Source organism: Loxodonta africana, chromosome 10, assembly GCF_030014295.1.
Source record: "Loxodonta africana isolate mLoxAfr1 chromosome 10, mLoxAfr1.hap2, whole genome shotgun sequence".
In the NCBI taxonomy this organism is placed as follows: domain Eukaryota; kingdom Metazoa; phylum Chordata; class Mammalia; order Proboscidea; family Elephantidae; genus Loxodonta; species Loxodonta africana.
The window spans coordinates 79151792-79165683 of record NC_087351.1 but is presented as its reverse complement, the minus strand read 5'-3'; the positions used below and the strand labels follow the sequence as shown (position 1 = coordinate 79165683).

At 39.3% G+C, this 13892-nt stretch overlaps 1 protein-coding gene across 1 annotated transcript; it reads right to left on the bottom strand.

Annotated features, from left to right (window-relative positions):
* Window positions 1-2363: 2363 nt before the first annotated feature.
* Window positions 2364-13892, bottom strand: GARIN2 (golgi associated RAB2 interactor family member 2). The gene is made up of 4 exons (XM_003408515.3): window positions 13259-13892; window positions 9676-9875; window positions 7508-8042; window positions 2364-2989 (listed from the first exon to the last, which is right to left on the bottom strand). Exons 1-4 carry the CDS (start codon window positions 13415-13417, stop codon window positions 2699-2701), a joined length of 1185 nt encoding a protein of 394 aa, XP_003408563.1. The 5' UTR covers window positions 13418-13892; the 3' UTR covers window positions 2364-2698.

Genomic DNA, 13892 nt, shown 5'->3' with positions numbered 1-13892 from the left:
TAAATTTTTGTGTGAGAGACTGACTTGATTTGTAAACTTTCGATTAAAGCACAAAAAAAAGAATAAGTATCAAAATTTACCAAATATATTTGAAATATCATGATTTTTCTGCTCTTCTATATTTGTGTAATGATTTATATTGACAATTTTCTTAATCTTTATTCTAAGCTTGCTATATTTTGCCCCCAAAAGTTCTAAGAATTTAACACTTATTGTCACAAGCATGAGTAACCCAGAATTTTCTGTATTCTGCTGTCTTTGTCAGATTTACAATCCAGATAAATTATTTGCTTTATAAAATTAGGAAAACAAGACTTGATATTTTTTCTATAATTAAAAAAGATTATATAAAATAATAGACGGTCTTTGCGTATCTGAAAAACAGTCCAGTAAAAGTCAGGGCTAGGTTCTTTTCTGTTATGGGAGCTCTTTGATCAACTTTTTCTATCAAGTTTCATTGTCTGATTGTGCCAGTTTGGGCCTCTCTGCATTTTGTTAAAATCATTTACTTAACTTAGGTTTTCGAAGTTATTAAAGCAAGGTTATGTATTATCTTTCTCAACAACATTTTACTATTCTTTCTATTGGTTGATGTAACTCCTTTTAAGTTTCCAATTTTATTCCTTTTAAATAACTGCCCCAATGGTTTGCCAGATTTGTTGTTCTTTTTGAACAATTAACTAAGCTATTTTTTAGCACTTCAGATTAGTTTAACAATTTCTAGTTTATTTTCTTTTTAGGTTTATGTTTTCTGTTTTCTCCTTTTCTAAGGTATTCAAAATATTTAGAGATAATTCCCTTACATTCTTCATTTTCATTCTTGCTAATACAAGCATTTAGATTTCTAAATTTCCCCCCCCTTTTTTTTTTAAGTGTTATCCCAGAATGATCAGGTTAACGTCTATCTTTACAACCCTATAATACTCACTCAAATTCAGCTTGGAATTAACCTATGAAAATTATGATACTTTTATCAGATTGCTAAATTATTAGTTGGAAATGTAGAGAAGTATAAAGATAATAACAAAAAGTACCTATAATCCCTCGCTTTTTTTTTTTTTTTTGTGCTTTGAGCGGAAGTTTACAAATCAAGTCAGTTTCTCACACAAAAACTTATACACACCTTGCTACATACTCTCAATTGCTCTCCCCCTAATAAGACAGCCCACTCCCTCCCTCCACTCTTTCTTTTCCTGTCCATTTTGCCAGCTGCTAACCCCCTCTACCCTCTCATCTCCCCTCCAGGCAGGAGATGCCAACATTGTCTCAGGTGTCCACCTGATCCAAGAAGTTCACTCCTCACCAGCATCCCTTTCCAACCCATTGTCCAGTCCAACCTCTGTCTCAAGAGTTGGCTTTGGGAATGGTTCCTGTCCTGGGCCAGCAGAAGGTCTGGAGACCATGACCACCATGGTCTTTCTAGTCTCAGTCAGACCATTAAGTCTGGTCTTTTTATGAGAATTTGGGGCCTGCATTCCACTGCTCTCCTGCTCCCTCAGGGGTTCTCTGTTGTGTTCTCTGTCAGGGATGTCATCAGTTGTAGCCAGGCACCATCTAGTTCTTCTGGTCTCAGGCTGATGTAGTCTCTGGTTTATGTGGCCCTTTCTGTCTCTTGGGCTCAGTCCCTCACTCCTGAGATAAACACCCCTAACTCTGAAATAAGGAGTGCTCGTGGCGCAGTAGTTAAGAGCTTGGCTGTTAACTAAAAGGTCACCAGTTCAAATCCACCAGCAGCTTCTTGGAAACCCTATGTAGCAGTATCTGTCCGATAGGGTTGCTGAGTCGGAATGGACTCAATGGCAATGGGTTTTGGGGTTTTTGGTAATGCAATGATTAAGCACTTGGCTGCTAACAGAAAGAGAGAAAAGACCTGATGATCTGCTCTAGTAACGCCATCAAGGCCATTCTGACTCATAGCAACCCTATGCCCCATAGGGTTTCCAGTGCTGTAATCTATAGGGTCACTATGAGTCAGAATTGACTCAACGACAATAGGTTTTTTTAGTTTAATCTTTAGGGAGGGGGCCCTGATGGCACAGTGCTTAAGTCTTGGCTGCTAACCAAAAAGTTGGAAGTTCCAACCCACCAGCTGCTCCAAGGGAGAAAGATGTGGCAATCTGCTTCCATAAAGTTTACAGGCTTGGAAATCCTGAAGAACAGTTCTACTCTGTCTTGTAGGGTTGATATGAGTTGGAATCTACTTGATGGCAATGTTTGTTTTTTTTTTTTTTAAATCTTTAGGGAAGTAGATCTTTAGGTCTTTCTCACACAGATCTCCTGGGTGGGTTTAATGCCAACCTTTCCCTTAGCATCCAGGTAAAAAATTGCACAATCAGGGCTCCCTCCTGTGAAGACTACAGCCTAGGAAACCCTATGGGGCAGTTCTACTCTGTCCTATAGGGTCACTATGAGTTCGAGTCGACTTGAGGGCACACAGTAATAACAACAACAACTCCAAAATGTGAACACTGTGAGTCTATTATGTTTTCTGCAGCCCACACAACTGACATCAAGCAGGCAGCCCAGAATGACAACTGAATGGTGGAGAAGCTGGCGGGACAATAAAAATTAGGCAAGTTTGAACCTAACGCGGATTTTTAGGAGTTGACTACATAGTCATTCAATGATACTACTTCTCTCTCTGAACAGGTGACAAACACCTGCATTACACAGACTTTAAAGAACACACATATTTACATTACTTTAGGTCATAGAACCCCTTAGCATTCCCCTGCCTCACATACCTGGATTTTTCAACTTTGACAGCCGTATTTTTGAAATCGGTCTTTTCTTCAGAGGTTTTGCCATCCATCTCTTCACATATATTTGCCTCAATTTTTTCTGGAGTCAAGGTAGTTTGAAAACATCTTTCACCTTCAAAAGTCAGCGTTATGTTTGAGATGGTGACGTGTTTGGAGGGTCCTTTGGGCTCATTCTTAGTTTTTATATCTCGTAGACACCCAGTCCTCAGAATGTTTTCATCTTTTGCCTTTGAAAATAATAAGCAACAGCAAATTGGGTAATAGAAGAGCATCATACAGAAGTAGATTATTTATGCAGTGGTTAATAAAGTGATCACTCATTTCATTCATATTTGCTGAGTGCCCAGAGTGCACAGGTGCAGTAATGATGGAGGGAGGCTTGGTGCTGGGGGCCACTGGGAAGAGCAGAGACTGGTGTTAGAAGGAGGCTCTCAGGGTGGGGCCGGGGGCCTGCCTCACTGCTGTCTAATGCAATGCATTTAAAATCTCAAGTTGTTTCAGAATCCACTGAGGCTGGATGAACACCTGAAACTATTGCCCTGAGATAATGTTTAAACCTCAAACCAAAACTTTTCCCAGAAGTCTGCTTTGAACCAAGCAACAGTTTAACCTAATTAGTAAAGTATGTCTGCCTTGAGCATTGTGCTCTCTCAAAGAGTTATCTATGTGGGATCAAACAGACAACGGCATCTCGAAAAGTTAGATGAGAAGCTTATGGGGCAGTAACTTTACATTAACTCTGGAATAATTTGGGAAAGGATAGTTAGAACAGTTACACAACTTGAAGAACATAAACAATGTCACTCAATCGTACATGTAGAATTTGTTGAAACAGGGTATCCTTTGCTGTGTACATATTCACAAAAAATAAAATTAAATTAAAAAAAACTCATGTTGTCATGCACATGAAGGCCACCTCACATGAGAAAGTTAGTACTTAATGACTTCCTTTCTTTGAGTTGTTGGGGTAAGGAAGGTTTTCTAGCAATGCCTTGCCACCTACTCCTCAATCTGAGGCTGTTCTTGATTCAAGAGCATCTAATAGGTGATGTGGGCAGGGTAATCATAATAACACTAGTTTTTTTGTTTGTTTTCATTTTTTTTTAACTTAGAAACTGTACCTAAAAATTAACACCCTACAACCTCCTTTTTCTCTTAATTTTCCAGTTTCTCTTAATGCCCTACCTGTCCTGGTCACTCCCTGGCTACCTCTGAATTTCTGTCAGGTCAGTCAGCCCTACTGATACCATCCCTGTAATATTCTTTGTGTTTGTACCTTCTTCCTCCCATTGCCACCACCTAGTCCCTTACCTCTCCTACACTACCCTGAAAATACTGCAGTAATCTGTTTCTTTAAAAAATGAACTTCAACAGAGAACCCCTGAGGGAGCAGGAGAACAGTGGGATGCAGACCCCAAATTCTCATAAAAAGACCAGACTTAATGGTCTGACTGAGACTAGAAGGACCCCGGCAGTCATGGTCCCCAAACCTTCTGTTGGCCCAGGACAGGAACCATTCCTGAAGCCAACTCATCAGACATGGATTGGACTGGACAATGGGTTGGACAGAGATGCTGATGAGGAGTGAGCTACTTGTGTCAGGTGGATACTTGAGACTATGTTGGCATCTCCTGTCTGGAGGGGAGATGAGAGGGCAGTAGGGATTAGAGGCTGGCAAAATGGTCATGAAAAGATAGACTGGAAGGAGGGAGTGGGCTGTTTCATTGGGGGTAGAGTAATTGGGAGTATGTAGTAAGGTGTATATAAGTTTTTAATGTGAGAGACTGACTTGATTTGTAAACTTTCACTTAAAGCACAATAAAAATTATTAAAAAAAAATTGAACTTCATTTTTTCCCCCGACGATGAAATATGTATTTACTACAGAATATTTGGAAAACCCTATAAGGCATAAATAACTACTACTCCTACAGTACATTTCATTCTGGTATTTTGGCTTATTTTGTATCTGTGTGATTTGAGATCATATTAGAGTTCTGCATCCTACCCTTCTCACTTACAATTTTACTGTAAGCATTTTCCTCTTGCTTTTAAAATTTTTGGTAAAACTACCCCAAATTTTTCTAATTAAAAATTAAGTACTTTTATTGTAGGAAACAGAATATACAGAAAAGTGTAAAGACAAAAAACATGACTTGCTTATAATCCCACAATCCAGAGATAAACTGCTGTTAACAAGATGGAGTTTTTCCCTTTTGTTGTGGGTGCGTGTAAATGTATTTTTACATGATAGGGATAATATTCTTCCTTTTTCGTACAACCCTATATCCTGAGCACCTTTCTAAGTCAAGAAAAGTTCTTTAAAAAATGTGATAATAACTGGATATTCATTCACTTAACAAATATTTCCTGAGTGACTATGATCTTTCTAGACAATATGGTAGGTCCTAAACAAGATGCACATGGCACCTGTCCTTCATGGATATACATTTATTTAGCTCTTCCTCTGCACTGGACATTTAGGTTGTTTCCATGTTTTCATTATTATAAACATGGTACGATTAACATCTTTGTAGCTAAATCCTCATTCCTATTTCTCATTAAGTCCTTGGAAAGACTGTTAGAAGTGGAATCACTGAATCAGTGGGTATTAATATTTTTAAGGTTCTTGATTCATTGTGATTTCAAGAAAGTTTGTACCAATTCTCACTTACCAGGAATGTACACAAGTTCCAAGTTCACCACACCTTTACTAATGTTGAATTTTTTCTTAAATTAAGTGTCATAGATTAAATTTTTTTCTAGATATGCATTTCTTTGGTTACTAGTGAGGTTAAACAGTTTTTCACTCTACTTATTGTTTCTTCTTCTGTGAAATACTTACCCTTACTTTTGGCCATATTTCCACTGTGGCCCTACTGAAGGTTTTTCAGCAGTAGTCTTCAAACTGACCTCTTTACCTACGATCTGTCCTGCCATCAGATTAGTCTTTTAAATACACGGCTCCTTCATTCCCTTCCACAGAAGACTTTGGTGGCTAAGGCTTATCCAAAGAGTGAAGTCCAAACTTCTTAATTTGGCATTCAAGGGTTGCAAGTAACTTCCCAGTCCTACATTCTAATATTTTCCACATGTATTATACTTCAGCCAAACTGAACTAACCATTCTTGGATATGGCCCTGTGTTTTTTTACTTTCTGGCCTCTTCTAAAGCTACTCACTTCTTTCAGTTTTTCATTTTCCTACTTCCAATCTCATCTTTATCTACAGAAATTTCATTTCATCCTTCAAGGTATTGGGTATTTTTATATACACATTTAAATCTTAAAATAACCCTTGCATTATATTAATATTCTCCTTGTAGAGATGAGAAAACTGAGGCTCATGTAGGTCCAGTGACTAGTTAAAAGTCACAGAACTAATATGCAGCACAGTAAGATTCTACCCAAGCCTTCTAACTTAGGTTCCAGATTTTTTTCCACCAGATCACAACTTTCTGATAATGGGTAAACTTTGATGGTAAGGATGTCTCAGGACATCTTCCAACAATTTTACACCAGATTCCCAGGGATCAAATCTCATTATCAAAATTAGGTCAGTTAGAATAAAAAAAAAAAAAAATTTTTATTTTTTAGGTCCCATAAAAAAAATTTTATTTTTTATTTTTTATGGTCCCATAGCATTCTGGTAATCAATGTCAGTCAGCCAACCAAGAAGAGTGAACTTGGTTATCATTTTTGTTCTTGATTATTAAAGAATTGAAAGTCCAAAAATTGGAAGCAGCCAAGATGTCCTTCAGTAGGTGAATGAATAAACAAACTATGGTACATTCATACAATGGAGTATTATTCAGCAGTAAAACGAAATGAGCTATCAAGCTACAAGACAATATAGAGGAACCTCAAATGCAAACTGCTAAGAAGCCAGTATGAAAAAGCTACATACTGTGATTCCAAGTATATGACATTTTAGAAAAGGCAAAAATATAGAGACTGTGAAAAGATCAGTGGTTGCCAGGTACTCAGGGGGAGGGGGAGAGGGATGAATAGGTGGAGCACAGGGCATTGTTAGGGCAGTGAAAATATTCTCTACCATACTGGAATGTTGGACACATGACAACAAGCATTTCTCAAACCCCACAGGACTGTACAACAAAAAGAGTGAACCCTAATGTAAACTATGAGCTTTGGTTAATAACAACATTATCCATATTAGCTCACCAATTGTATCAAATGTACAAGAATGTAACACGTTAATAATAGGGGAAACTGTGTGTAAGGGAGACAGGGGACATAGGGGTGTATATGGGAACTCTGTACTTCCTTTTATTTATTGTGCATTAGATGAAGGTTTACAGAATGAACTAGCTCCTCATTAAACAGTTAGTACACATATTGTTTTATGACATTGGTTAACAACCCCCTGTCATGTTAACTCTCTCCCTTCTCGACCTTGGGTTCCCTATTACCAGCTTTCTTGTCCCCTCCCACCTTCTAGTCCTTGCCCCGGGGCTGGTGTGCCGCTTTAGTCTCATTTTGTTTTATGGGTTGGTCTAATCTTTGGTTGAAGGGTAAGCCTCAGGAATGACTTCATTACCAAGCTAAAAGGATGTTGGGGGGCCATACTCTTGGGGTTTCTCCAGTCTCTGTCAGGCCAGTAAGTCTGGTCTTTTTGTGTGGGAACTCTGTACTTTCTGCATAATTTTCTGCAAACTAAAACTGCACTAAAAAATAAAGTCTACTAAAAAAAAAATAAAAGAAGAATGAAAATCTTTCACATCACTTACTTTTTCCTCTTCCTTGGCCCTTAATATGTCGTCGTTTTCAAACACCACGGTGACCTCTGGCCTGTTTGTGTCATCAGAGATCTCTACGACTTCTGTGACTTCTGTGACAATTCTTACATCTGGGATCTCTGTAATCTCATTTTCTGGAACATCCGTGACGTCGGTGACGTCGGTGACGTCTGTGAACTCTGAGAAATCCACACTGTCCATGGCGTGGGCGGGGTCTGTGTACGGATGCACACACGGGGTCTGCAAAGCTGTGAACGCTGCAATATCCATGATGTCCACAGAGCCTGTGATTTCTGTGCTATTTGTGATTTCTGAGAGGCTTGAGACTTCTGACACTTTAGAAATTTTGTTTTTCTCCTGATTCAAGAGGGCAATGAGTTCCACCCACTGAGAAAATAAGGCTTCCTGTTTACACGCGGGGGCGCAGAGCTGTAGGTAGTAGGCTCGACCACTCACCAGCTTTACTTTGAGGCGCATGTTCTTAGCATCGTGCACAGAAAGAGTCACCAACTGCAGAGGAAGGAACCTGCAGACAAAGGCAAATGTAACATCATCTGGAGGTCTAATTGTAATAATATCTTTCATTTTATATTTTGTAACAGTTTGAAGAAGGAGACTCAGGACAACAGGCTTGTCTCTCAGACAGGTCTGAGTAGGGAAAGGCATGTTCGGGGCAGTACTTTATTGTGGTTGCCATGTTCCCAGGTCTGGTCCTTAGCTTTTGAGGCCTTGGACTTCAATTTTTAGTACACTGAGAAATAATCAGGCTTGTGTGGGCCATGTGGTCTTAGTCATATTCCTAAGACCTCAATGTATTAAAAAATTAGAATGCCATAGCTAAATAACATATTGGCCTGGAAAATAAAGAATATCACTCATGAGTACTGTGATTCTTTTAAAAAATCATCTATATGAGATCAAATGGTCAACAATTACTTTAAACAAAGATGAGAAGGTAAATGGAAAGGGAAACTAGATTGACGGAAATGGAACAACCAGAAAGGAAATGAGAATGTTCAAGCGTTGTGAAGAATGTAACAAATGTTACTGAACAATTTGTATAGAAATTGTTGAATGAGAACCTAAACTGCTATGTAAACCTTCACAGAATACACAATATCATTAAAAAAATTTGAACGTCAACTGTTATGGATTGAATTATGTCCCCTTTTTTTAAAAAAGATACATTGAAGTCTTAACCCCTGGTACCTGTGACTTTGTCTGGAAACAGCATACCTGAAGATGTTATCAGCTAGGTTAACATAAGGACATACAGGAATAGGGTGGGTTCTAATCTTCTGTGACCCCGTCCTTAGAAAAGGGGAGAAGATGCATAGAAACAAAGAGAGGAAGAATGCCTTGTACACTGCAGCTGCAAGCCAAGGAATGTCTGGAGCTACCAGAAGCTGGGAGGAGGGCTTGGGATAGATTCTCTCTCAAAGCCTCAGAAGGAGTGAACATAGCTGACACCCTGATCTTGGACTCTCAGACTCCAGGACTGTGAGATAATAAGTTTCTATTTCTGCAAGCCGCCCAGTTTGTGGTATTTTCTTATGCAGCCCTAGAAAATGAATATATCGACGATTTACCGTGAGAAATTGTCCCATTTAGTAAATCCTACAAGGTTGATACTTACAGAAGTGATTTGCTCAAGATTATACAGCTAATTCTTGGAAGAAAGACCTAGTGATCTACCTTCAAAAAATCAGTCATCCAAAACTGTGGGGAACATAGTTCTACTCTAATACACAAGGGGTTGCCATGAGTTGGAATTGGCTCAACGGCAGCAGTTTTTGTTTGTTTGTTTTTATACAGCAGGTTAGTTAGTGGCTGAAATAAGACCAGAGCTAATTCTGATGCAAGGTGAGAATTGGAGGGAGGTGAGGGGCATATTCTAGAGAGGTAGTTTATTATGAGGTTTTACTTCCTGTTATTTAGATTTAATTAAAACAAATTAACCACCTGTTTGGCCGCCAGTTTATGGTGAATGCTTTCCCTCAGTTTTAAGGATGCAACTCTTTTGTCATTTGCAACAGGGATGACAGCCCGTGGAAAGCTCCTTTGGAGCAATTGTCCGTGTTTTCATTTTCAGCTCCCAGGGGAGGGCAGGTAAAGCACATTTTGTGTAAGACTCTTAACCTCATTCTTTTGTAACTCGCCTGGTAAGCACCAGTTTCTCCGCAGAAGGTGATGTCAGGAGGCTTTCAAACATGTGTTCTGTATCTTTCTGGGTGGTGGGTGTCAGGTGTGCCAGCAGCATCACGTTGGGGATCTTCTGGGTGTGACTGGAAGAACAGATGCCTACGGTCACCCAGTTGGCTCGGTTATGAAGGTAAATGGATTCACCTCTCCTGTTGACCTGAATGCAGAGAATGAGAAGAGTTTTCTGGTAAAGTACATGTTCCTGACCACCCTGCTTACCTGAGCAGTGTAAGGGATGAGAGAAAATAAAGGAGAAATGGATCATGATGCATTTGTTTTTTCACTTGTTCATGCCACTGCTTAGAGACATGGTCCCTGGCCCATGGGGTTCTACCAGGGAAGGCAAACATTAGACAATCACGTGCTTTTACATATACATATATAGTTTTTTTTTTTAATTTACTTACATATCATACAATTCACTCACTTAAGGAGTACAATTCAATGGTTTTCATTACATGAGTTATGCAACCATCGCCACAATCGATTTTCGAACATTTTTATAACACCAAAAAGAAACTTCATATGCATCAACTCCATTTCCCCCAACCTCCCCATCAGCCCTAAGCAACCACTAATCTACTTTCTGCCTCAATAATTTGCCGCCTTCTAGACATTTCTTATAAATGGAGCCATACAATATGTGGCCTTTCATGTCTCGCTTCTTTCACTGGGCATAATGTTTTCAAGGTTCATTCATGTTGTAGCATATATCAATACTTATTCCTTTTTATGGCCGATTAATATTTCATTTTCTGGAGATATCACATTTCATTTACCCATTTATCAGTCTATGGACATTTGGGTTGTTTCCACTTTTTGGCTGTTTTGAATAATGCTGCTATAAACATTCATGTTCAAGTTTTTATATGGACATATGTTTTCATTTCTCCTGAATATATATCTAGGAGTAGAATTTCTGGCTATATGGTAACTCTGTGTTTAACCTTGTGAGGAACTGCTGGACTGTTTGACAATGAAGTACGTAAATATTATTTGAGAAGTGTTACCAAGTTCAAGGTGCTGTTGGGAGTGTATAACAGGGGACTTGACTTAGCTTAGATTGGGGATACATGCTGGTAAACGTTTGACAACCGGCTCTCAGAAGACACACACACACACACACACACACGCACACTCACACTCTCCAGTTTGTTATAAATTTTACCGATATAAAAGATGTGAAGCACAAGTAATAAGATACAATATTCTTTATTTTAGATGCCATATAGCCAACTCATTCTCACAGAAGCCCTTATTGACTTTTGCCAAACTCTTGTGCCCGTAACCTCAAGAGCATAAATATTAATATTAGTGAAATAATAGAAATAATGAATTTTTAGTGTTTATTGCCTTTCTTTTGAATATAATTTATTCAAATATCAGTTTATGTAATCTAATTTTTATAACGGTTGTGTTTAACAACAGAACAACTTTGCAAGCTTCCTGAACACTTAACAATCAGCTGGTTCCAACATGCCCTAGAGATAGTATCCTGGAAGCCTCCCCTGAGGAAGAGACTTCTAGCTGAGGCCTGAACTGTGAGGGAGAGAAACTAGCTGGGCGAAGAGGAGAGCTTTCCAGGTATAGGGACAGCATGCCCAAAACTCTAAAGACCCAGAATCTTGGGCAGGAAAATCTCTGCCAGTTGGCAGAGGAGGAATCTGGAAAGTGGGCAGATAGGGATATGAAGGAAGCCAGGAAGGGGTTACACTTGGCTTCTCAGCCATACAATAAGTGGTTCAGCTGAAAAATGAATCACTTAATAACCAGTGTGTTTAGAAAGAGGTTGTTGCACACTGTTGATTACCTGCAGGAAGACATGGCCTTCTCCTTCCTGATTAACAGAATCCTGATTTTGTCCAGTATCCATTCTCAAGGCTGGTGACCCAGCTCAGGGGTAAATCCTGATTAACCTAAACCAGTCATGGTGATCCCAACCCCCTGGCCAGAGACTGCTGTCAGCAGGAGCATGTGACCCAGGCCTGGCCAGTGAGACGCAGAGGAGACCTCCTGGTGGCTTCTGGGAAAGGCTTCCCAGGCCTCACAAAGAGACACAAGGATTAGACATATCTCTTCTGCTGCTTGCAACTGTTGTTGTGTGGTCTGGATGTGATGTCAGAAAGGGAACTAGCTTGACAGTCACAGAACTAAAAAACAGAGCCTGAGTCTTTGATGGCTCCCTGGGAGTGAGGTGATACCCTGTGACTTTTTTGTTCTATGTGAGATAATTGTTTTTCCTTTTCATTTAGGTCTATTGGAAACCCTGGTGGCGTAGTGGTTAAGAGCCTTGGCTGCTAACCAAAAGATCGGCAGTTCAAATCTACCAGGTACTCCTTGGAAACACTATGGGATGGTATGAGTTGAAATCAACTTGATGGCAATGGTTTTTTTTTTTTAGGTCTGTTGAGTCAGGAATCTTGTTAGCTTGATGCCAAAGACATCAAACTGAGAGAAGTTGTATATTTTGAAGGGAACAAGTTATTAAATTATGACACCGAGCCATGCACAGTCTGCAGACTGCTAACTACCGCCTTGGGTGTAGTGCAAGTGCCATGTAATTTCATTAGAGTGCAAAAGGTAATTTGAAAAGGGCACAAGAAGAAATGTGAAAAAATATAATGATTACTAGTAGGAAAGAAGTATGAAGAAGGTAAAACACAGCAAGTCATGACTTATTACATGTGTTCCAGGGGTCATCCCGTGAACATGAGATGTTTCTCGAGGCTTCACCTCTGCTGATGGTACACCGGAGATGAAGGGATCTTGCTGGTACCCAGGTATCAACGTAGAGAACATGTTTACGGATGATGAATTTTCCTTACTTTTTGAAGAAGTGTCTGTTGTCCTTCCTGTTCCCCCTCCATGGAGTCAGCTGAGTAGCTAGCTGCTTGAATATGTTGGAGTCAGAAGTAATAGCCTAGTGTTTAGTGTTAGGCTTTGATATGGCATTTCTATGGAGTTTGGAGGTGTGGCCTAAACTATTTAACTCATTTCCTCGTTTCTTGGTCTGAACATTTTAATGTTGAATGTTTAGAGGAAAGCTAGAACTGCTCCCAGCTGCTTTGAAAGGTATGTTCTTATGAAAAGGAGACTTTTCTCCTCAACACTATTTGACACTTTATATTTTCCCTTGAGTCAAAATTCAGTTTAACCCCTAGTTGTGCCACAGATTTTATTCTTTAAAATGTCTTCTAAATCTGTGAAAGCCGTTACCTGAATGATTTCCTGTGGCAGGGTATTCTTAAAAATCACTATAATCCTTTCATGTAATTTTGGAAGAATGATAGATTATTTTGGTAGCATTAAGACAGAATTTCTTGATAAGAGTTTGGTGAGAAAATTTGAAACAGAGTCATTATACTTTAACAATGTAATTATTTTTGACTGTTTAAAGTTCCAAAACTGTTTGTTTTAATTGTACCACACATTTCCCTTGCCACATTTAAAACAATTCTCCACCCAACCTTTTCAGCTGTCTTTGAGAAAATTAATCACTACAGTTATGGGAAATGAACTCAGAGTGTGAGTGTTATTTACCTGGATAAAATTGCTCTCTAACATGGGAGGAGATACGAAAGGGGGATACTCTCCGCCATCTAACATATTTTGAAGATCCCCTGGATCCTGGGACTGTGGGATGTAGAGGTCACCAGGCTCATTGGTTTTTGTGGTAGATGTCCTGTTGTTCTTCTTCATTGTGCTTACATACAAACATGGAAAATCGAGAAAATGGGAATATGATTAATGGATATAGAGAGAATTTAATGTAATAATCGAATTGCCTCATTCGTTCATTCAATGAATTTTATCAACACACATGCTATGCCAGGCACTGTACCAGGCACTGGAGATACAAACAGGAGTGGTAAGATTCCTGCCTCATGAAGCTTATTCTCTACTGGGGAGATAGATTGTTGTTGCTAGTGGCTGTCGAGTCAATTCCAACTCAGGGCAGCCCCACATGTGCAGAGTAGAACTACTGCATAGGGTTTTCAAGGCTGTGACCTTTCAGAACCAGATTGCCAGACCTTTCTTCTGAGGAGCCTCTGGGTGGATTCAAACTGCCAATCTTTTGGCTAGTAGTCGAGTGCTTAATCTTTTGGACCATCCAGATTAGGCAAGCAAAGAAAAAAGAAAAGATGTTGGATGATAAGGGCTATAAAGACTAAAA